At 29.7% G+C, this 25054-nt stretch overlaps 6 protein-coding genes across 6 annotated transcripts in view; 4 read left to right on the forward strand and 2 right to left on the reverse strand.

Moving 5' to 3' along the window:
- Positions 1-120: 120 nt before the first annotated feature.
- Positions 121-3773, forward strand: LOC130444731 (early endosome antigen 1-like). The gene is made up of 6 exons (XM_056780005.1): positions 121-346; positions 395-1087; positions 1137-1389; positions 1443-1897; positions 1987-2219; positions 2996-3773. The coding sequence occupies exons 1-6, from the start codon at positions 121-123 to the stop codon at positions 3749-3751; spliced, it is 2616 nt and encodes an 871-aa protein (XP_056635983.1). The 3' UTR covers positions 3752-3773.
- A 335-nt stretch (positions 3774-4108) lies between these two features.
- On the reverse strand, positions 4109-6268 carry LOC130443712 (ubiquitin domain-containing protein UBFD1-like). The gene is made up of 6 exons (XM_056778466.1): positions 6131-6268; positions 5706-5987; positions 5505-5656; positions 5320-5442; positions 4393-4581; positions 4109-4331 (listed from the first exon to the last, which is right to left on the reverse strand). The coding sequence occupies exons 1-6, from the start codon at positions 6141-6143 to the stop codon at positions 4221-4223; spliced, it is 870 nt and encodes a 289-aa protein (XP_056634444.1). The 5' UTR covers positions 6144-6268; the 3' UTR covers positions 4109-4220.
- Positions 6269-6841: 573 nt separating this feature from the next.
- Positions 6842-9907, forward strand: LOC130443718 (COP9 signalosome complex subunit 8). The gene is made up of 4 exons (XM_056778475.1): positions 6842-6976; positions 7034-7104; positions 7159-7337; positions 7384-9907. Exons 1-4 carry the CDS (start codon positions 6920-6922, stop codon positions 7632-7634), a joined length of 558 nt encoding a protein of 185 aa, XP_056634453.1. The 5' UTR covers positions 6842-6919; the 3' UTR covers positions 7635-9907.
- LOC130443714 (intraflagellar transport protein 80 homolog) lies at positions 7693-24413 on the reverse strand. The gene is made up of 12 exons (XM_056778469.1): positions 24211-24413; positions 15254-15525; positions 14952-15130; positions 14610-14837; positions 14180-14553; positions 13951-14114; positions 13704-13898; positions 10126-10387; positions 9408-9591; positions 9217-9356; positions 9044-9167; positions 7693-7815 (listed from the first exon to the last, which is right to left on the reverse strand). Exons 1-12 carry the CDS (start codon positions 24303-24305, stop codon positions 7744-7746), a joined length of 2289 nt encoding a protein of 762 aa, XP_056634447.1. The 5' UTR covers positions 24306-24413; the 3' UTR covers positions 7693-7743.
- LOC130443715 (uncharacterized) overlaps positions 8919-25054 on the forward strand; it is a 79507-nt gene continuing 63371 nt past the window's right edge. The window contains exon 1 of the mRNA XM_056778473.1: positions 8919-9055. The gene's annotated coding sequence lies outside the window, so the exon portion shown is untranslated. The remainder of the gene's footprint in view (positions 9056-25054) is intronic.
- Positions 17290-20789, forward strand: LOC130443719 (uncharacterized). The gene is made up of 2 exons (XM_056778477.1): positions 17290-17468; positions 18348-20789. Exons 1-2 carry the CDS (start codon positions 17408-17410, stop codon positions 18794-18796), a joined length of 510 nt encoding a protein of 169 aa, XP_056634455.1. The 5' UTR covers positions 17290-17407; the 3' UTR covers positions 18797-20789.

Here is a 25054-nt window from a genome sequence, read left to right on the forward strand (position 1 = left end):
TATCCTAGTAACGGAATCGACATAACAAACATTATTGAAATACAAACATTCCGTTTAGTGAAATATATGTGGATTTCACCCTTTTACATTAATTATTCAGGGGATATTTGATAGAAAAACATGGATTTCGATTTAGATGATCCCTTAGGTAGTGACGATAGTTTTTTTGAAGAGCCTAAAGTTTTAGCAAAACGGTCTAGTTTCACGAAAACTCCCGAAAAAAAATCCATAGAAAATTTATTAGGTTTTGATACCAAAACGAAATCTTCAGTATCTACGGAGGATATTAAAAAATCCGAAACCAGCAATAAGAAACAAATGGACGATTGGTTAACTGACGTAAAAGGTATTTAATTTGAAAACTAGTAACATTTTTTTTATAATTATATTGTAGGACCTTCTACTACAGATAGGTCGAGAAGAAGCGACTTTTTAGACGATATACTTCCAATAAAACCAAAAACAACGAAACACGATAAAAAAGGAACGTCTTTAGAAGACATTTTGAAAGAAAGTAAAGTGACTACTACTCCGAAAACGGCTCAATCACTAAAAGACGCAAATCCAGAACCGACGATTTCATCAGAATACGGCATTTCCTCTACGATTAGTGAAAGAAGAAGAAGCGGAAGACGCGGTTCGGGAGTAGAAGATACTTTGGGATTATTTCGCGATACGTTTGTCGATAAAAAAGAAACAATCCCGAAATCTACAGAAACATTACAAAAAACTTCCACAAGTATAAATATTAATCCTTCCGACAAAAATATGACGTTTCCAGGAGTACCTGATTGGTTAGGATTAAGTTCAACGAACGTCAAAAGATCCGACTCACCAATAACTGTCAATAAAAGCGCGCCAAATATGAATAATGAAAATGTAGTAGTGCCAAAGGAAGTAGATGTCACTGATGAAATTGAAAATAAGATTTTCGTTGATAAATTAGTACCACAAGATATTAACGCCGGTATACAAAATAGTTATACGGCATTACATCAACAAGAATCGTTATTATTAGTATCGTTACAATTTAAAAAATACGAGGAAGTTTTGAAAGACATTCAAGAAAAACAAAATTTTATTTTAGGTATTTTTTAATGTCGATAATTATTTTTTTTGTAATTATAACTTTATAGGACAACAAGAAAGACAATTTAAAAATTTCATAGATGATTATATATTAAAACAACACGCTGTAGAAAATAATATAAAGTTACAACAAGAACGAATCAATAATCAAATCAAGTTATTGGTAACTGATCACGTGGATAAATTACAAAGTGATACAGACGTTAATGACGATAAAAAAGAAGAAGATTTAAAAGATTTATTATTGAAATTAAAACAAAGACACGATGAAGAATTATTTATTATGGAAGAATCTTATAAGTAAAATTAATCTTTTTGATATAGTTTTTTAATAAAAATGTAAATTTTTTAAGGAAACAAATGGATATGGTGGAAAAATCTGCTGCGAACGTCGAAGAAAACGTACAAAAAGAACTAAAAAATTTAGAAGATCTATACGATAAAAAATTACAAAATTTTAAAACAAATTACGACGAAGAAATTTCTTATTATAAAGAAAAGATAAAAATATTGGAAGAACAGTATAAAAACGAAATAAAAATAATAAAAGACGTACACGCAGAAAAAATCGATGAACTAAAATCGGAGCACGCCGTACAAATAGATTATATAAAACAAATGAAAACTAAAGAGGACAATTTATTAAGAGAGGGACACGAATTATCCCAAAAAATCGATACAGGAATAAATATTTTGGGTAATAACCTTCAAATATTGCAAGGAATCGAAGACAAAGTTATAAAAAATTACGACGTTTTAGCTTTAGCTAGGGAACAGAGTATTCAAGCGAAAGAAAAAGAAATTATAAGTAAGTATTTGAGTAAAATAAGGACACGGGGTCTGCCCCAATTTGAAGTTATTATATCAGATTAATTATTTGACTATTAATTTTCCAAGTGATGAAAAAATGTTTGGAAAAATGTCGGGAATCCGCTGAAAATGAACGATCTCAGCTCTTATCGTTAATTAGGAATTTAGAATTGAAATTAGCGGAACAAAATACGAACGCTCAAGAAGATCGGTGGGCTTTGCAACAAGCAACGGCTACGTTAACTGCTAGATGTAAAGCAATCGAAAGGGAAGCTGAATATGGTAGAAATATCATAGAACGTGAAAGGGAACAGTTAAAAGTGAGACAAGTTTTGTTTTAAAGGTTGAAAAATTATCAAATTTTTGTTTGAAACTAATTACAGGAATGAAAAAACTTGGAAATTATGTTAGTTTCAGGGGTTTAAATGTTCATGACAAGGGATTTATTTACTTTTATTCAATACTTCAACTTTCAACTTGTATATAACTGAAATTTCAGCAGATTTGATCGAAAATAATATTTAAGAAAAAATTCAATAAAATTGAGAAATTCCATTAACATCTGGCAACACTGCTTAAGTCCATAACCTTCAGCCACATTGAAAGTTGTTTATATTTCTTCCATAGACAAACTTATAGAGAATAGAGGTTTCAATATTTTATATTAATTATGTAATTTCAAAAAGTATCTTTTGAATTAAATTAATTTTGAAAAAGTGTTTCAATAAATTTTTGATTTGAGAAACAAGAAGAATAATTTTTATCTGATATTAAAATAATTTAATAAATAATAGAAATAAGAAAACTTCTAAATTAGGATGAAACCTCTACGATTTTATATAATCTATGTTTGATATATATATTGAAATATAGAGTTGGGAACGAAATAATTGTTTTTGAAATAAAAATAACTATTTTAAATATTTAATTTTAGTCTACAAGAATTTTGATGCTTTAGACAAAAAAACTATGAATCATAATTTATTTCTCAAATTCGCTATAAAAAACAATATTATCAAAAAAATCATTTAAATAAGGTGATTTTTCGATTTTATATGTATATAAAAAAGCGATAGTATCAATGATTTATTTTTAGACATTGAAAGAAACTTTATTAGCGGAACAAGAAAAAATGGTGATGCAATTAACTGAAGAAAAATTACAATTAGCGTCAGAAAAATCCAAATTGGAAACCAGCGCTAAAATATCCAATTCATACGAAGTCGAACGTGTCAAAATCGAAGCCGAAACGGCAATAAACGAAGCAAAATCTTTATCGGTACGACTAAATCGAGAAAGGGCTTTTCTACAACGGGAAAAAATTGAACTAAACGCCCTAAAACAGAATCTAATGGAACGAGAACGAGAGCTGGAAGATAAAGAATCCGAAATGGAGTTTTTGGTACAAGACACACAGAAAAAATTGAAAGAGGACAAGCAGGTTTTGAGCGAAGCGAAACGAATGGAAGCAACTTACAAGGAAAAGTTAAAGGAGTTACAAGCGCAGTGGGTTTTATTATCAAATAGAGAAAAAAAGTTGGCGGAAGATAAAATTTTGTTATCCAGAGAAAGATTAGCTTTGTATTCGTCACTGAAGGCTTCTAAAGATTGCGTGTTGTGTAGCGCCGGAGGAGGGGATAGTACCTTGGGAAAAAATCAAATATTAACAGCGTTTGATAACATCAAGGTGATTATACACTCAAAACTTACTTTAATCTTGTTTTTTTTCCAATTTACGTCACTGGAAAATATTCTTTTTCAGTCTCCTGATCCAACTGCTACAAGAATACGTTTAGAAGCTTTAGATGACGAAGAAAGTGAGGTTAGTAAAGAGGAAAGCGTTAATAAATGATTATAAATAAAAAATGTTAATTTAGATATTTTTGTATTTTTTTAAATAAAAAATTTGAAAGAAGTTTGAATGGACTATAAGTTTGAATTTTGTGCGAAACTCTAGAGGTGGACGCTTATTCCATCTTGGGCTATGAAAAATATTGAGTTATAGTGTGATTTAAAACATTTCAGGCTGAAAAAAAAAACATTTCTTAACTTCAGTTGAGTTCGAATGGATTATAACTTCAATGTTAATACCGAAATTTTTAAATTGGTTCAAGATTTTTTTAGATTTACTCACCTTCGATATGATCCTCCACTTTATTCCCATATTTATATAAATGAGGATTTAATCGACAAAAGAAAAACACAAAAAAATTATGACAAAACAATTTATTAAAATAGACGCTCAACATAGACTTCAAACGATCCGTTAGAAAATTGCATTTTCATATAAATGGAAAATCGAACACAAATCAATAGAAAAATCAAAAATACTGCCATTTTCCGAGAACGGCATCTTTGATGGCGTCTATATATTGAGCCGGCACCCAATATATCCAATACCGAGACGCTTCTGTAGGACCTAATTGTAAACCCTTGAAAAAAAAACCGAAAAAAATTGTATTTAAACAAACACGCTGTATATTAGAAACTTACCATTATGTGATACTGTTCGTAACCGTCGATAGGTTCAGATATCACGCTTTTAATCGACCCCATCGGTAATTTTTCAGTTCTTTCCTTCGTACTAAGCCATAATTGATCACTTTCTAATTTAAACGTTAACCTAACTTTACCCCCATGTTTATTTAACATCCCCGAAAGGGGCACTGGAGGTAAACCCTCCTAAAAAATTATCAAATTTGGTAAAAAAATCGATAATTTCATACGCGATTACGTCGTTTTTTTAAATATTCGTTTTTATGGCGGATTTATGAAAAGTAATACAAAAATAAAAAAAATTAGGAATATTTTAGTTTAGGGTTATAAATGGTAGTGTAAATGCACTTATTCCCATATAATTGTTAATAAAAAACAACTCGATATCAAAAAGTTATAAAATAAAATATTTCTATCACAAGCTGGCATCACTGCTAAGTCAATGACACTTGGAAGCCATCTTTGATAAAAAAATTTTCTCCCATAGACAAATTCACCTAAAATAGAGGTTCTAATATTGATTCAATTCAGACGGTTTTAAAAAAGAATTTTAATAAATTTTGGATCAAACAAAAAAAAAAAAGAATAATTTTCATCAATATTAAAATCGATTAACGAATGATAAAAATAAAAAACGTCTCAATTTATGATTATGCCTCTACGATTTTATATAATCTATGAATAACTGATACACATCGAAATATAGAGATGGGAACAAAATAACTAGTTCTGCAAAAAATTTCGACTACAAGAATTTTACAAAAAAATTATAAATTACGTTTTATTTTTCGTAAATCTGCTGTAAAAATAAAGATTTAATAACAAATTCATCAAGATCGTTTTTCTTTAGTACAAAAAACGAAGTAACCGCGAAAGTATGAAATTAACAATGAAAAAAATTACTTTATTTAAATTTCAACCAACCTTAATATTTTTAATACCGGGTAAAACGTCTTCCGGTAATCCTTTATCTAATACCTTACGATGTATTTTCTGTTTACACAGAGGTTCTTTAGACGTTGTAGCTTTATCTAATTCTAAAATATCCTAAACACATTTTTTTTTTTACAAGAAAATGATGGATATACTCAAATTAACGTCATTTTTACCTGTTTACTAACCGAAGAAACGGCCAAAACATCGTTTAAAGTCGATCCTACAAGCATAACTTTGGAACCTTTCGTTATACCTGAACTAGAAATTGTTTGACTATCCTGTAACATTCCTTTGAACATCAATTTCTGCATCGAATCCGGCACACCTAAACCCTAAATTTTACAAAACGTAAAGAATTAAATGAAAAAACTTACCTAATAAACCTTGTAAATGTTTTTTCAGTTCTAGAATTGTTGTATCCGAAGTAGTTGTGACATCGTATTTTTTTTTGTTGTAAATCACTTTAATTTCAACAGATTCTTTCGTACTCGCCTCTTCTACTGAATTATTAGCGCTTATTTCCAGAGAATCCGTATCGGTTTTAAGTATTTTCGATTCTGATGCTTCCATGAGTCGATCATCACTCTCAATTTCTTTGGTCAGATTTTCTTCTGTACTATTATGAAGATTTTGTTCACTGTTTTCACCATCGGCATCTATAATTAATTCAAACATATTTTTCTTACAAAACAATAAGTATTATTAGTAAAAATAATCATTATAGGAAGAAATAAAATGTGTGATTTAAATTTTACTTATTTCACAAATACAATAAAAACTATGACAAAAAAACACTAACCTAAGCATTCCATTTTTAAATATGTAAATTACACCAAGGTTCGAAGAAGAATGTACCTTTTTAATTTAAATAAAAAGTGTTTTTACAAAATAACATTACTTGCACTTCAGCCATCTGACTTTGAAGTTGACGTTTATCAAATCACTTATCAAACACAGAATTCAACACATAGATAAATAAATTGTATTTAATTCTTTTCAAGATAAAACCTTGAATAAATTATAATTTAGTGACAAAATAGTATTGAAAAAATATATTTCTATCTTTTCAAAATATTAAAATAAGTTTTTCATTAAATATATGACAATATTTCAATATGTAAATGAAGCTAGACATAGATAAAAAACTTTTTATTACTAGATTCAAAAGTGTTAATAGTTTTACTACAATTACCTCACAATTTTTATTCTTATTATACCTTTTTTCTCTGCAATAAAAAAAATTTCGAAATAATCACGATTTGTCTTGATTTTAGGTTTCTTTTTTATAAACATAATTTTAAAACAATATGAAAAAATTGCAGTTTCATGTAATTTTAAACTGATTAAAATGGAAAAGACACAGGAAATGGAGATAAATCATAACGAGAAACATATAAAAAGGTGTAAAAAGTAAAAAATTAAAAAAAATCATAGACACAGTAACTCTTTACAGTTGAACTTTGTCTATGGTGAAAATAATATTTTTTATTCGCTTGTCAAAACTTGACGTATTATTATATTGGTGACACTGGAATTTATTTATAGTATCATCTGTTTATGTATTTGAATGTAACATTTTTCGTAAAAAATGGTCGTAAATACTTACGACAAATTAGCTGAAGATTTACAACGACAAGAACTAGAGGTTATTAATTATATATTTCATGAATTACTAGTATCGAGCAGTTTTTTTTATTTCTAGGCTGTAAATGGTATCGCTCCACCACAAGTTTATCAACAACTTTTAGCGATTTATTTACATCAAAATGATTTGTAAGTTTTTTTTTTAATTAAATATGTAATATATTGAATATATTTTTGTTTCAGATGTAACGCAAAGTTTTTATGGAAACGTATACCGAATAGTGTGAAAACTTCGACGCCGGAATTGGCAAATATTTGGGCAGTAGGTAAAAGTATGTGGAAACGAGATTTCCCCGCCATATATCAAGCTTTAAACGTAACCTGGTCCGATACGGTGGCGGATATTATGAAACAAGTCAAAGGTAAGTCATAATCTTGTTGTTTTATAGGTTAATTAATTTTTTTCAGAGGTCGTGAGAGCTAGAGCTGTGGATTTGATATCTCAAGCGTATTCTTCTATAACTTTAGATACGGTGTCGGCGATGACGGGTTTACCTCCTGACATCTGTATACCGGCTTGTGCAGAGAAAGGTTGGACATACGAGGCTGATTCAAAGATAATACATCCGGTTAGAAAGCCAGGGGAACATTTAGGACAGACGAGCAGCGAGGATCAACTGTCGAAATTGACGGATTTTGTTTCGTTTCTTGAAAATTAATTATATCTCATTGTTTCTATTTTTTTTTTAATAAAGTATGTGTGATTAAAAAACTAAGAATTTTGAATAAATATATTTAAAAATTCGTTTCATTCTTTATAAAACTTTTTTAAACACTATGTTTTCGTTTTTGGAATTCCATTGCCAGTTTTTGTTCCACTTTTTCTTTATCAATTTTCACCTAAAAAATATAAAAATGATCATATTATTAAAAAAAAAATTAGAAAGAGTGACCAATAAACAGACTTGTATGATTAGAAAAGCGAGAAGGAGCATTGGTTTACTACTCTCTGTCTCCTTCTACCCGCCTATAAAATCAAAGCTTAATATCCTCCTCCTTTGCTGTTCCTAGCACATAGAGCAGAGAGAGATAGAGAGTGGTATACTGATATTCTTTCTCATTCGCGTCCGCTTGCACAAGCTCCCTCTATGTTTAATATTAACTTTATGGGAAAATTGAAAATCCATTCTTCTTTCTAGTAATTTGGCCTTTGACTATATGAAATGTCTCGGATTGACATATAATAGACAGGTAAAAAAGAAGATTGACACATTAACTCCTTTCGCTATGTCTCGGATCGATATAAAATGGAAGGTTAAAAAAGAAGATTAATAGATTAACTTGAACGTGGAAAAATTAACTTTTTTTTCCACGATAATTCTTATTAAATAAATATACTACATATGAATAATTTGCTAATAATAAGATGCTTTGCATTTTTGATATAAATGCACAAATATGAGCTGAAATTTCAGATAAAATTATTTTAGTATTTAGAAAATGCAAATGAAAAATAATAAAAGCAAAAACAAAAAAAACTGATACACAATAATTGTTCTATTTTAACAATAAATCTTGCAACATTGTAGACTGATGTTAAATAGCTGCCAACATATAAACGCAATTCTCCCTGTTATATGATTTCAGTTTCACTTTAAATATTTATTCCATATCAAACGGAATTAGTTTTTAATCAACTTGAAATTTGTATTTTATATAATCTAAGTTGCATTTGATATCAATTTAATCTAAATCCTATACAAAATGAATCTGTCAACTGTCAGCTAATGTTCATAGATCTTAAATCATAATAACGGGTGAATTAACTTAGATTCTGTTCAAAATTGAGAAAAATACTCATCCAAATTTTTTTATTTGGTCGAAAATTTCGTTAATAAATAAGATATATCAAGGAGAAGAACGAAATATTACTAACAAACTCCTCATTACTGTTCGAGATTATACCAAAACGAACGATTATTTGTTGACATATGAAGTTTGACAAGATATACGTCATAATAATGATTAATTTATGTTGTCTTATTCAAAATTGTGTGAAAGTTTTTGTTACTGAATAGAAAGTATAAATAATATTTATTATGTTACGTAGATTCATTGTGAAACTTACCGTATCATTCAGGTTAGTAAATTTATTATTATTTTCCGGTTTTCCCAAACCGTCAAGATATTTTTGTCGTAAATATAACACAGTATCAATATGAGTTTTATGTTTTATCGCCAAATCCAAAGCTCTAAAATAAAATTGATAAAAAATGATTATTAATAAATATATCAACTAACCTATTCCAATCATAAAGATTAATATTCATATAAATAGCTTGAAATACCATTCCGTTATGTAATAAAGTTGATTCGGCGTCTTGTTGTTTTCCACCTAAAAGAGCCATTTGAGATTTCTGTTCCACCCTGGAGGGCAAATCCTACAATTCAACGTTTTCGTAATAAATGATCAAGACTTTTCCTTAAATTACCTTTATATACTGCAAAAATAAAACTTTATCATAATGATTTATACATGCGAAAGCTTCTTCTGCTATATCAATTGTATTTGAATTCGATTGAACTGCAAGTACGGCAAGACATGCCCATGTTGTTTCATCGTTCGTTGTACGGCATAGATTTAACGCATCAGTCCATCTGTTATCTAAAACGCATCTAAACACGAAAATTTAATTGAGTTTTAACTTTAAAGTTTAATTTTCTCGCACATTTTCATCTCGTAAAACAATCTCGTTTCGTTTTTATTTGCTATACTATACAAACATCTCCTGTAATAATATAAGTTCTACTAAAATAAAATACGTTTACCCTCCAAGAAAAACAAACATGGCAGTTTATTTAATTGCCCTACAACTCAGTTTCCTATTGGTTAAAGTATTGTCAATAATATTTGAAATAAATCAAACAATATATGTTTAAAAACTAATAATTGTTGATATTTATTAAATAAATAAGGTAATACAACCCCAAATATAGTGCGTTTTTGTTATCCTATTACTATACTTTTATTATTAATAATAAAATTACTTATTTTAATATTAAATTTGTTTTGCTACTGCAGCGCCATCTATTCATACACGTACAAAGTTACTAAATGGACGCTACCAAACTGTAATAATTAGTTAACTTCATAGATAGAACCACGTACGTTATTGAGAATTGTATACCGGGTGGGAGAAATAAACTTACTTGTGGAGTAAACTGGGAAACGGTGATATGGGAACGTTAATGAGAGATCCATCTGTCCTTCTAACTGAAACGTTATTTCCTACGAAATCACTTATTCTCGGGCTACTACCCAATTCAGGGGAATCGTAATTGAAAGAACATAATTTGAGTAATTTGTTATTGTAGCACGCGGTTGGACAATACCATACAACTAGTCGCGTATCCTGAATTGCCGCCATTATGTTGTCTATGGCATTCCATTGAAACGACTCGATTTTTGTACCTGTTTTGGTTAGAAAAAAAAAATATCGTCTCTTTAATTTATTCATATCTTTTTTTATATTAAACACATAGTTTTCTATTAGTGTTTCATCGATTTTTGAGAAATTGCTTTGTGAATGGTGAAATTTTCAAATTGTTACTAGCAGTGATTTTCAAGATATAGGGCGTCAAAGTTGACTTTATTAAAAATGTCGTTATCTCCTAACCTCACTTTTTTCTCGTGTAATCATTGAAGTAGAGTTCTATACGATTTTGCATTAGAATCAAGAAAAATTACTTCTCAAACTGTACAAATTTGAAAGTTGTACAACAGTTAATATTGACGATACAGGGTGTTGAAAAAAATATTGTCATCTGTTAAAATTATTCATATATTTGTTAATATTGAACATACATTTTTTTAATAAAGTTCTATAGATGTTTGAGGAAATTATTTATATATTATCGAAATTTCAAATTGTTACTATCAAAAGTTTCCAAGATACAGGGCGTCAAAGTTGACTTTATTAAAAATTACATCATCTCCTAACCTCACTTTTTTCTCGTGTAATAATTGAAGTAGAGTTCTATACGATTTTGCATTAGAATCAAGAAAAATTACTTCTCAAACTGTACAAATTTGAAAGTTGTTCAACAATTAATATTGAAGATACAGGGCGTTGAAGAAAATATTGTCATCTGTTAAAATTATTCATATCTTTGTTAATATTGAAGATACATTTTTTTAATAAAGTTCTATAGATTTTTGAGGAAATGATTCATATATTATCGAAATTTCAAATTGTTACTATGAGTAGTTTTCAAGATACAGGGCGTCAAAGTTGACTTTATTAAAAATTACATCATCTCCTAACCTCACTTTTTTCTCGTGTAATAATTGAAGTAGAGCTCTATACGATTTTGCATTAGAATCAAGAAAAATTACTTCTCAAACTGTACAAATTTGAAAGTTGTTCAACAATTAATATTGAAGATACAGGGCGTTGAAGAAAATATTGTCATCTGTTAAAATTATTCATATCTTTGTTAATATTGAACATACATTTTTTTAATAAAGTTCTATAGATGTTTGAGGAAATTATTTATATATTATCGAAATTTCAAATTGTTACTATCAAAAGTTTCCAAGATACAGGGCGTCAAAGTTGACTTTATTAAAAATTACATCATCTCCTAACCTCACTTTTTTCTCGTGTAATAATTGAAGTAGAGCTCTATTAGATTTTGTATTAGAATCAAGAAAAATTACTTCTCAAAGTGTACAAATTTGAAAGTTGTACAACAATTAATATTGACGATACAGGGCGTTGAAGAAAATATTGTCATCTGTTAAAATTATTCATATCTTTGTTAATATTGAAGATACATTTTTTTAATAAAGTTTTATAGATTTTTGAGGAAATGATTCATATATTATCGAAATTTCAAATTGTTACTATCAAAAGTTTCCAAGATACAGGGCGTCAAAGTTGACTTTATTAAAAATTACATCATCTCCTAACCTCACTTTTTTCTCGTGTAATAATTGAAGTAGAGTTCTATACGATTTTGCATTAGAATCAAGAAAAATTACTTCTCAAACTGTACAAATTTGAAAGTTGTACAACAATTAATATTGAACATTAATATTGAAGATACAGGGTGTTGAAAAAAATATTGTCATCTGTTAAAATTATTCATATCTTTGTTAATATTGAAGATACATTTTTTTAATAAAGTTTTATAGATTTTTGAGGAAATGATTCATATATTATCGAAATTTAAAATTGTTACTATCAAAAGTTTCCAAGATACAGGGCGTCAAAGTTGCCTTTATTAAAAATTACATCATCTCCTAACCTCACTTTTTTCTCGTGTAATAATTGAAGTAGAGTTCTATACGATTTTGCATTAGAATCAAGAAAAATTACTTCTCAAACTGTACAAATTTGAAAGTTGTACAACAATTAATATTGAAGATACAGGGTGTTAAAAAAAATATTGTTAACTCTTAATATTACTCATATCTTTGTTTATATTGAAGATACACTTTTTTAATAAAGTTCTATAGATTTTTGAGAAAAAGATTTATATATTATCTAAATTTCAAATTGTTATTATGAGTAGTTTTCAAGATACAGGGCGTCAAAGTTGACTTTATTAAAAATTACATCATCTCCTAACCTCACTTTTTTCTCGTGTAATAATTGAAGTAGAGTTCTATACGATTTTGCATTAGAATCAAGAAAAATTACTTCTCAAACTGTACAAATTTGAAAGTTGTACAACAATTAATATTGAAGATACAGGGTGTTAAAAAAAATATTGTTAACTCTTAATATTACTCATATCTTTGTTTATATTGAAGATACACTTTTTTAATAAAGTTCTATAGATTTTTGAGAAAAAGATTTATATATTATCTAAATTTCAAATTGTTATTATGAGTAGTTTTCAAGATACAGGGCGTCAAAGTTGACTTTATTAAAAATTACATCATCTCCTAACCTCACTTTTTTCTCGTGTAATAATTGAAGTAGAGTTCTATACGATTTTGCATTAGAATCAAGAAAAATTACTTCTCAAACTGTACAAATTTGAAAGTTGTACAACAATTAATATTGAAGATACAGGGTGTTAAAAAAAATATTGTTAACTCTTAATATTACTCATATCTTTGTTTATATTGAAGATACACTTTTTTAATAAAGTTCTATAGATTTTTGAGAAAAAGATTCATATATTATCGAAATTTCAAATTGTTACTATCAAAAGTTTCCAAGATACAGGGCGTCAAAGTTAACTTTAATAAAAATGTCGTCATCTCCTAACCTCACTTTTTTCTCGTGTAATAATTGAAGTAGAGTTCTGTACGATTTTGCATTAGAATCAAGAAAAATTACTTCTCAAACTGTACAAATTTGAAAGTTGTACAACAATTAATCTTGAAGATACAGGGCGTTGAAGAAAATATTGTGATCTCTTAATATTACTCATATCTTTGTTTCTATTAGAGATGCAGTTTTTAATTTACGTTATATCAATTTTTGAGGAATTACTTTATAAAATATCAAATTTTCTTTTTTTCTTAATTACTAATTTTCGAGATACAAGGCACTAACTTCACCTATATTTGTTTTACCGGAAAACATAAAATTGCATATATTTCAATACAGAAATTCATTGTTTCTATAACTCGAATAATTTTCACACTTTCGTCTCAACTGTTTTCCAACAATTTCCATCCCAAATAAACAAATTTCCCTCTACAACGACATCTGTTGCGCATTCGATTGAACTACCCGTAGTTTCAACTTGCGACGCCATCTATTACTCACCTAACTTATTAAAAGTTTTATTAGTAGACCGCACGTTGACTAAAAACAGATCCCTCTTTTTATCCAAAACAGCCAAATTCCTATTTACACTTTCGCCCCATTGGTCTAAAGATATTTGTATCACGTGAGCGGTATGTCGAACGAGAATCGGTTCTGAAGTAGTTCTGTTACTAGATAAATCAACTACGTAAATATCTGAAACAAAATACAATTCAAATCTCGATTCCATATATACAGAACGTCTCACTTTTTGTATCAGTCGAATCCCTAATGGCCAACGTATCTGAGGATATGGTAACAGTCGCGTTTTTCAATTGATCCGGTTTCATGTTCGGCCATCTCGGCGTCGACGTCAATCTACCTTGATAATTATAAACGCCGACCGTGTTTCTTTCTACCAATAACATGTGTCTAAAAAGTTTTTTTTTGTGTTATTCGTTATAACGTAAGAGGGCGCCACTTGGTGAAATATTTACTTTTCGGCCAATAGCAACAAAATGACGGATCCGTCTTTAAGATCGAATATGGCGGGTGTATTCCAGTTATTCGTATTATAAATATAACATTGCGTAGGGGTGGTTAATACCAGATTATCGTATCTTATGGCTATTTGAATCACCCTTTCCGGCAATTCCAATTGTTCGTTAATATCTTCTAAAATATTTTTAACGATAACTAATTTTTTTTCGATAACCGAAGCCGTGTAATTTCGATAAGATATTTCTCTTTCTACCACGTGCGCGAATAGTACTTGACCGTTGGCGCACGCTCCAGCCAATTGTGTACCGTCCGCAGACCACGCCATCTTGTATATGCAACCCGTATTCGGTTTATCCAACGATCTCGACCACTAAAATCATATTTTTATTTTATTTTATTTTATTTTATTTTTTTAATATAACTCACTCCCGTATAATCACAAAGTCTCAAAGTATTGTAAGTTCCGACGGCGAAAAGATCTCCTACGGGAGACCAAGCGATTGAGGTTATGTGATTCCCGTGGAATCCGCTCGAGAATATAGGACGTCCTTGACTATCCCAAATACGATATTTACAATCTTCTCCGCCGGTTACGATTAGTTCAGATACGGGACTCCAGGCGATACAAAGAACTATAGCGTCGTGGGCCTTCCACTAGATAAAAAAGAAGACAATTAGGTTAGGTTAAGTAACTAACGACTCGAAGACTAAAAAAGAATCGATTGTTTTTCATCGATTATTGAATTCTGAGACAAAATCGAAAAGTACCTTGATAGGTTTGGTATTTGGAGCCAAATGTTTGATAACCAAAAATTTTCCTTGAGTGTACGCGATGGCTTGTCCATCGGGTGACCAGCAAGCGCCGTAAACTGAATTTTCACTTGAAACCACAGTGCTACGTAACATCCCACTTCTCGACCAGATTTTGATCATACCGTCTTCGCCAGCTTAAAAATGAGACAACGAATGATTGAATGTCGTATTTCAACCTTATAGAACCGTTCCAAATGCGTTTTCATGAACAAAAGATATCTTCAAAGTCGTAACCAATGAGAGAAACAGTGATTTACCTGTCAACAGTCCAGTACCATCGTTACCCCATTGCCCCACCAATATAGCTCCGATATGAGCTTCCACAGATCGTTCGATACGTCCCCCTTTATTAAGAATGTGAAATCTACCATCTGTTGCTGTCACAAGTATCAAATCTCCCTGTTTATTTAAAGATCCTCCGGTTCGCGGTAAAAATTGTAGATCCGTTGGACAAATTTCGTCGTTGAATTTCGTTATTTTCGTCGATTGGTTCGTCGAAACCGACCAAGATAAGATTTGATAATCGTCTCTGAAATTAAAAAGAGACTGTGACCATAAAACTTCTTTAAACAAATTCCCTCAATAAAACGATAAACCTTTCACACCGGATTGATCGATTCGTGGCCCAGGAAATGCCAACTCAACCTTCTTATTGCCCTATTGGTGTTAGATTAAACAGTCTTCAGTCTCGTCGAAACGCGCGTCAAACAGTGTACTTGTGAGTGTTGGTGTACAATTAATACCTGTCTTTGGAAAAAACCAAAACCTTCTACATGATACTTGTTCCGTACAAGTTCAGAGGAGGTTTTTTTACAATTTTTTCGTTTCCGCGTACTTTGATAATGAAATTTTTAATCATTTCGTAAGGTATGCGAGACAAAAAACGTCTTTTGCTATAGCGAGACCTTGGATAACTAACGATGTCCGTGTGCCATGTCACCTAATGTTTTCGCACGTTCATGCCTACGTCGACCGATGGTACGATCTTTGCTCATTGGTTATACACTGTTTGAAGCGCGTTTCGACGAGAATGAAGACTGTTTACACCTTCACTACACTAAAACTCACAATAACACTGTTTGAAGTGCGTTTCGGAAGTGCGTTTCGACGAGACTGAAGATTGTTTACACAACCACTACACCAAAACTCACAATTACACTGTTTGAAGCGCGTTTCGACGAGACTGAAAACTGTTTACACAACCTCTACACCAAAACTCACAATTACACTGTTTGAAGCGCTTTTCGACGAGAATGAAGACTCTTACAACTTCAATACACTAAAACTCACAATAACACTGTTTAAAGTGCGTTTCGACGAGACTGAAGAATGTTTACACCACCACTACATCAACACTCACGATTACACTGTTTGAAACGCGTTTCGACGAGACTGAAGATTGTTTACACAACCTCAACACCAAAACTCACAATTACACTGTTTCAAGCGCGTTTCGACGAGACTGAAGACTGTTTACATAACCTCTACACCAAAACTAACAATTACACTATTTGAAGCGCATTTCGACGAGACTGAAGACTGTTTACACAACCTCTACACCAAAACTCACTACTACACTGTTTGAAATGCGATTCGGAAGTGCGTTTCGACGAGACTAAAGACTGTTTACACCACCACTACACTAAAACTAACAATAACACTGTTTAAAGCGCGTTTCGACGAGAATGAAGACTGTTTACATAACCTCTACACCAAAACTAACAATTACACTGTTTGAAGCGCTTTTCGACGAGAATGAAGACTGTTACACCTTCACTACACTAAAACTCACAATAACACTGTTTAAAGTGCGTTTCGGAAGTACGTTTCGACGAGACTGAAGACTGTATACACCACCACTACACCAAAACTCACAATTACACTGTTTGAAGCGCGTTTCGACGAGACTGAAGACTGTTTACACAAGCTCTACACCAAAACTCACAAGTACATTGTTTGAAGCGCGTTTCGACAACCAAGTTATCGTCTTCAGAGACTGATTTACTAGGAATTTTATGGGTTTGGTACCGGTCAGTCAGGTGTGGACGGTTTATCTATTTAAACAAAACGTCGCATTAATTTTTGTTTATTTATATAAAAAATTGAATCGAATAAGTTTATATTTGACTTTATAAATAATTGAGATATGAGTCCAGCTGTATAATATTTGAAAATATATATATATATATATATCGTAATCAATATTACAAGAAATTTATTCAGAAATATATTTCGGTGTTATCAATGTCACGATTACTAAGAACTATGATATTTCATCAGAAATATATTATACAGTGTTTATATTTATAGCAATTTAATGTGCATACAACTATGGTCGATCAAAACGAATATGAAACGTATTTATATATAAAAACATTTTCTATCAGTATATCATTCAAAGTATAAACAAGATGATGTTCAAAGTGATTTATAATTTATTTTGTGTATTGACATTAATACGCGCTTTGGAAGGTTAGTTACAATATTTTAATACATTTTTTTTGCACGATTTTCGGTACTTGGATTATCATAAATCCCAAACTCAAAATATATATTCGATTGGAGTTGTTTTTCGCGTTTTTTTTTTCTATAAAACTTTATTTAATACTCCAAAATTATTAAATACATTGTTATCTTAACTAATACAGGGTGTATTCTTAATAAGGAATACCGCGTTGTCGAATAACTAGATAAACAACTATTTAAACCACGACGAAATCATAATAAATATATGATAGCTACAAATGGAACTAGTGCTCGGCCTCTTGTGGTTTAAACACCTGGGAAAACCCTGCAATCTGCCTCGGTGGCGTCAAGTGGGGCCTATCTGAAGGCCTACGTGCTCAATGGCTTCTTGGATGCTCACACCTACGAACCAGGATCAATATACAATTACGAAGTACGAAATCAAGACTGGAAGATGTTCAGAAGTAAATGGTAACGATGACGACGAAGAAAAACAATCATCATTCAAAGTTATCTCGAAAAGAGGTTGAAAGAACCAGCATTTAATCCTACTAATCATTTCTGAACATCGTTTCGCTAAAATCTAACTTTGAACTGGTATTAGATACCAAGAAGTTGGTTACGAAAGCCTTGGCACGACAGCAACAAGCAGAAGGTTGATTCAATTAGATACTTTGTATCTGGGATGGATGAATGATAAGTTTTGGTTTAAATCGAGTGATCTGATCAAATTTGATCCCGATTTTAAACTTCGCGCTTGAATCGAATGTTTATCAGAAGATTGTTGTTGAAAAACCATCGATTTACACATTTAATTAATCTATATATATAAAAAAATTAATAAACAATTGAAATAACTCATCGTATTAATGAATTTCTTTGCAGATCCTTTCGATTTCGATATAGAAACGTGCGTAAAGATTTTTTATACCAAAGAGAACACGTACAACATCTACTGTCTGACTTATATCGATAACGAGGATTCCTTAGGGATAATAACCGATCACAATGATACGATAACGTTTAAAAAAAATCCGGATTCGACCGATGAAAGTAAAATATGTGCCGTCGTTCGGTCTGTACAAGGCGACGAAAAACATTGTTTGGGTTCGATACGATATAATTGTATGACTATGCACGAAAATCCGAAAACTAGGTTCGTCAAAACGCCCGAAAATATACCTTGCAAGGAGATACCTTTGGAAGAAACTCAGGTTTATTGTATAGGTTTCGGTAATAATGATTTTACTTTGGTTTTTTATTGCGAACCCGTCATATTTTATCTACGAAGGACCGTTCTGTATGTACCAGATAATAAACCGAAACGAATATAGAATAAAGTTAGTAAATAAAAATATTATTAGTTATATTAACTAATCATAAACATTTTATTATGAAATAATTTGCAACATATTGTGAGGGGATTCAATATTCTTGCAAAGACGTTCAAGGTTATACGTAATACAAATTGTTTTTTGTAAATATCTCATTTTCTAATGCCTTTATGATATTTTTGTTCATCGTAAATATTTTAGATAATAAAATTCTCTACAACTTTTGTCTGAAACATTTTTTTATAAATCGAACCGTTTTTGAGATACAAGGCTGAAAAGTATCTCGACTCAAAACATCAGAACTAATACAAATTGTTTTTCGAAAATATCTCAATTCCCATTGCTTTTAGATTTTTTTGTTAATTATAAATATTTTAGAGAATAAAATTTTCTATAACTTTTGGCCAAAACACTTTTTTATTAATCGAACCGTTTTTGAGATACAAGGCTGAAAAGTAACCCGACTCAAAACATCAGAACTAATACAAATTGTTTTTCGGAAATATCTCAATTCCCATTGCTTTTATGATATTTTTGTTCATTATAAATATTGTAGAGAATAAAATTTTCTACAACTTTTATCTGAAACACTTTTTTATTAATCGAACCGTTTTTGAGATACAAGGCTGAAAAGTAACCCGACTCAAAACATCAGAACTAATACAAATTGTTTTTCGAAAATATGTCAATTCCCATTGCTTTTAGATTTTTTTGTTAATTATAAATATTTTAGAGAATAAAATTTTCTACAACTTTTGGTTGAAACACTTTTTTATTAATCGAACCGTTTTTGAGATACAAGGCTGAAAAGTAACCCGACTCAAAACATCAGAACTAATACAAATTGTTTTTCGAAAATGTCAATTCCCATTGCTTTTAGATTTTTTTGTTAATTATAAATATTTTAGAGAATAAAATTTTCTACAACTTTTGGTTGAAACACTTTTTTATTAATCGAACCGTTTTTGAGATACAAGGCTGAAAAGTAACCCGACTCAAAACATCAGAACTAATACAAATTGTTTTTCGGAAATATGTCAATTCCCATTGCTTTTAGATTTTTTTGTTAATTATAAATATTTTAGAGAATAAAATTTTCTACAACTTTTGGCTGAAACACTTTTTTATTAATCGAACCGTTTTCGAGATACAAGGCTGAAAAGTACCCCGACTCAAAACATCAGAACTAATACAAATTGTTTTTCGAAAATATGTCAATTCCCATTGCTTTTAGATTTTTTTGTTAATTATAAATATTTTAGAGAATAAAATTTTCTACAACTTTTGGTTGAAACACTTTTTTATTAATCGAACCGTTTTTGAGATACAAGGCTGAAAAGTACCCCGACTCAAAACATCAGAACTAATACAAATTGTTTTTCGAAAATATGTCAATTCCCATTGCTTTTAGATTTTTTTGTTAATTATAAATATTTTAGAGAATAAAATTTTCTACAACTTTTATCTGAAACACTTTTTTATTAATCAAACCGTTTTCGAGATACAAGGTTGAAAAGTACCCCGACTCAAAACATCAGAACTAATACAAATTGTTTTTCGGAAATATCTCAATTCCCATTGCTTTTATGATATTTTTGTTTATTATAAATATTGTAGAGAATAAAATTTTCTACAACTTTTATCTGAAACACTTTTTTATTAATCTAACCGTTTTCGAGATACAAAGTTGAAAAGTATCTCGACTGAAAACATCAGAACTAATACAAATTGTTTTTCGAAAATATCTCAATTCCCATTGCTTTTAGATTTTTTTGTTAATTATAAATATTTTAGAGAATAAAATTTTCTACAACTTTTGGTTGAAACACTTTTTTATTAATCGAACCGTTTTTGAGATACAAGGCTGAAAATTATCCCGACTCAAAACATCAGAATTAATACAAATTGTTTTTCGAAAATATCTCAATTCCTATTGCTTTTATGATATTTTTGTTAATTATGAATATTGTAGATAATAAAATTCTCTACAACTTTTGTCTAAACATTTTTTTATTAATCAAACCGTTTTTGAGATACAAGGCTGAAAAGTAACCCGACTCAAAACATCAGAACTAATACAAATTGTTTTTTGGAAATATCTCAATTCACATTGCTTTTATGATATTTTTGTTCCTTATAAATATTGTAGAGAATAAAATTTTCTACAACTTTTATCTGAAACACTTTTTTATTAATCAAACCGTTTTCGAGATACAAGGTTGAAAAGTACCCCGACTCAAAACATCAGAACTAATACAAATTGTTTTTCGGAAATATCTCAATTCCCATTGCTTTTAGATTTTTTTGTTAATTATAAATATTTTAGAGAATAAAATTTTCTACAACTTTTGTCTGAAACACTTTTTTATTAATCAAACCGTTTTTGAGATACAAGGCTGAAGTAACCCGACTCAAAACATCAGAACTAATACAAATTGTTTTTCGGAAATATCTCAATTCCCATTGCTTTTATGATATTTTTGTTAATTATGAATATTGTAGATAATAAAATTCTCTACAACTTTTGTCTAAACATTTTTTTATTAATTAAACTGTTTTTGAGATACAAGGATGAAAATTATCCCGACTTAAAACATCAGAATTAATACAAATTGTTTTTCGAAAATATCTCAATTCCCATTGCTTTTAGATTTTTTTGTTAATTATAAATATTTTAGAGAATAAAATTTTCTTCAACTTTTGTCTGAAACACTTTTTTATTAATCAAACCGTTTTTGAGATACAAGGCTGAAAAGTATCCCGACTCAAAACATCAGAATTAATACAAATTGTTTTTCGGAAATATCTCACTTCCTATTGATATGTCCATCTAATATAAATATTTTAGAGAATTAAATTTTCTATTTTTTATATTTCTAGTTCCGACTATTTAGAAATATATGAGGCATTTGAATTGGAGGGTTCGTTGTATGTCGTATATTTTTGGCCCCCTATCTCAAAAACGCTTTGACATGTAAAAAAATGTATTCAACTAAAAATATAGAGAATTTTATTCTCTATAATATTTATAATAACTATAAATACCATTGGGGTCATAGAAAAAGAGATATTTATAAAAAACCATTTTTGCGATCTTTTTTAATTCGTATGAATGGACTATAACTAAATCAGGTAACGAGTGTTATATTCCTCATTTTTATCGACACTCTGTACATTATTATGTATTTCCTTAATATAGGTAAACTATTTTTTCCCTCACATCTAGTAAAATTAATTTTGACATAACTGTATATTTATGTTTAATTCTAATGGTATTATTTTGTATTATTATTTGTTAAAATTACTAATTTATTGTTATTAACAATATATGTATTAAAAAAATTAAATAATAGAACGTGTTTTATTTATAAAATGAGCCGAGAGTAATTCCTACCATTATAATTAATATTTTATAGTTTGGCAACGCTGTAAAATATTTTATAAATAATAGAGATGTTCACATATGTAACGAACAAGATGTTACAGTTACATAGATTGGTATTTTGTAACAAAACGTATCCGTCTTTTCGAGTCTTTTCAATATTTTAATATACAGAGTGTACTAATATAACGTATATATAGGGTGGTTCTCATATTAAATAACGAGATTTTTAAATAAAAATCAAATTATAGTCTTTTAATGTGAGTGAACACTTTTAAGAGGGTAAATTATAATTCTTTTACATACAGGGTGGACATTTATCCTTAAAAAACTTGAGATGGATCGAATTCCATCGAGAAAGTTAGTAAATTATGATTATTATGCATACAGGGTGGACATTTATCATTAAAAAATATAGAATGGATCAAATTTCATCGAAAAGTAAGTAAATTATGATTATTAAGCATACAGGGTGGACATTATTACTTAAAAAACATAGAATATATCGAATTCCATCGAAAAAATGAGTAAATATAATTATTTTTTATATAGGGTGGACATTAATTGATAAAAAACATAAAATAGATATAATTCCATCGAGAAACTTGATAAATTATAATTATTTTGCATACAGGGTGGACATTAGTTGATAAAAATAAAATTTTAACGATCGAGTGTGTAAATTATAACTATTATGCATACAAGGTGGACATGAATCCTTAAAATGTATAGAATTCAATCGAGAGTGAGTAAATTATGATTATTATGCATACAGGGTGGACATTTATCATTAAAAAATATAGAATGGATCAAATTTCATCGAGAAAGTTAGTAAATTATGATTATTATGCATACAGGGTGGACATTTATCATTAAAAAATATAGAATGGATCAAATTTCATCGAAAAGTGAGTAAATTATGATTATTAAGCATACAGGGTGGACATTTATCATTAAAAAATATAGAATGGATCAAATTTCATCGAAAAGTGAGTAAATTATGATTATTAAGCATACAGGGTGGACATTTATCATTAAAAAATATAGAATGGATCAAATTTCATCGAAAAGTAAGTAAATTATGATCATTAAGCATACAGAGAGGACATTATTACTTAAAAAACATAAAATATATCGAATTCCATCGAAAAAGTGAGTAAATATAATTATTTTGTATATAGGGTGGACATCAATTGATAAAAAACATAAAATCGATGGAATTTCAACAAGAGAGTGCTTAAATTATAATTATTATGCATATAGGGTGGACATTAATTACTTAAAAACATAAAATGGATCGAATTTCATCGAAAAGTAAGTAAATTATGATTATTATGCATACAGGGTGGACATTAATTAATAAAAAACATAAAATCGATCGAATTTCAACGAGAAATTGCTTAAATTATGATTATTAAGCATACAGGGTGGACATTATTACTTAAAAAACATAAAATATATCGAATTCCATCGAGAAACTTGATAAATTATAATTATTTTGCATACAGGGTGGACATTAGTTGATAAAAATAAAATTTCAACGATCGAGTGTGTAAATTATAACTATTATGCATACAAGGTGGACAATAATCCTTAAAATGTATAGAATTCAATCGAGAGTGAGTAAATTATGATTATTAAGCATACATGGTGGATATTAATTAATAAAAAACATAAAATACATCGAATTCCATCGAGAAAGTGAGTAAATATAATTATTTTGTATATAGGGTGGACATCAATTGATAAAAAACATAAAATCGATGGAATTTCAACAAGAGAGTGCCTAAATTATAATTATTATGCATACAGGGTGGAGATTAATCCTTATAAACGACACAAAATGAATTCAATTCGATCGAGATGTACATAACTATGTTTTTAAAATAAAAATAATTAGTTCTAACGAAAAAAAATGACTGAATTCTATTTATTCCGTGTATTTTGAAGACGAAAATTCCTATAAGGGTCGATGAAATGTGTAATTACAATTAAATCCCTATCGTTATACTACGAACAAAACCGTATTTACCCTGCTGAATATACTTCTTGCGTGTTACTCCATCCGATGCACGTGACAGGAGCCTTATGAGAAGGCTTCTCGGCTAAAGTAATTTTGAATCTCATTCTCAAATTATTTATTTCACTTACACAAATACCAATGTTCTTATATAAACATCAGTAAACTTCGAAACGGAGACGTCGACTCGGCTTTATTTGTATTGGAGTTGTCAGGACGACAGGCGAAGTTGAAGTCAACATTTACGATTATACCCGGTGAGAAAAGTTCGTCCAGACACACACATATTGAGTTACGGATTAAAAACTTGTTACTACATGTGAAGCAGAACAGATTTTAGATAAAGAGATTAGATAAAGTGACGTCAAGTTACTTTTTAGAAGAAAATATTTAAATAAAATCTCGTCCGGAAAGTCTCGTTTCGACTTGAGTCTCGCAGAATGTAGTATGAAGTTTTGTATCGGATCCATTCGAAAATAACTTGATTGTTTCAAATATTTCGTCTCGGAATAATAAATTATTGTTTCTAAATCAAATTTTTTAATTCTATTGTGATGGTTTGAATCCCCGAAAGCGCTAGTTGTGGTCCGGACGGGTCCGTAGTCCCATCTGCGTAATCTTATTTATACGACCGCCAACGAAACCGCCCACCGGAATTGTTTGGCTAAAGAAAATGCTGCCTTCGTCCGCAGACGTATAATACCGGTCTATCTGACAGTTCGGGATTTATTTCGAAACTTACGTCGATATTTATTCTGTTTAAAAATGAGTAAACTATTTAAAATGGATTTAATACGGTCCTGTGTTTGGTTAACCTTCGAAAAAAAAAATTTAGAAACAACTGTCGAGGTAATTG

This window comes from Diorhabda sublineata, chromosome 5, assembly GCF_026230105.1.
Source record: "Diorhabda sublineata isolate icDioSubl1.1 chromosome 5, icDioSubl1.1, whole genome shotgun sequence".
Classification (NCBI taxonomy): Eukaryota; Metazoa; Arthropoda; class Insecta; order Coleoptera; family Chrysomelidae; genus Diorhabda; species Diorhabda sublineata.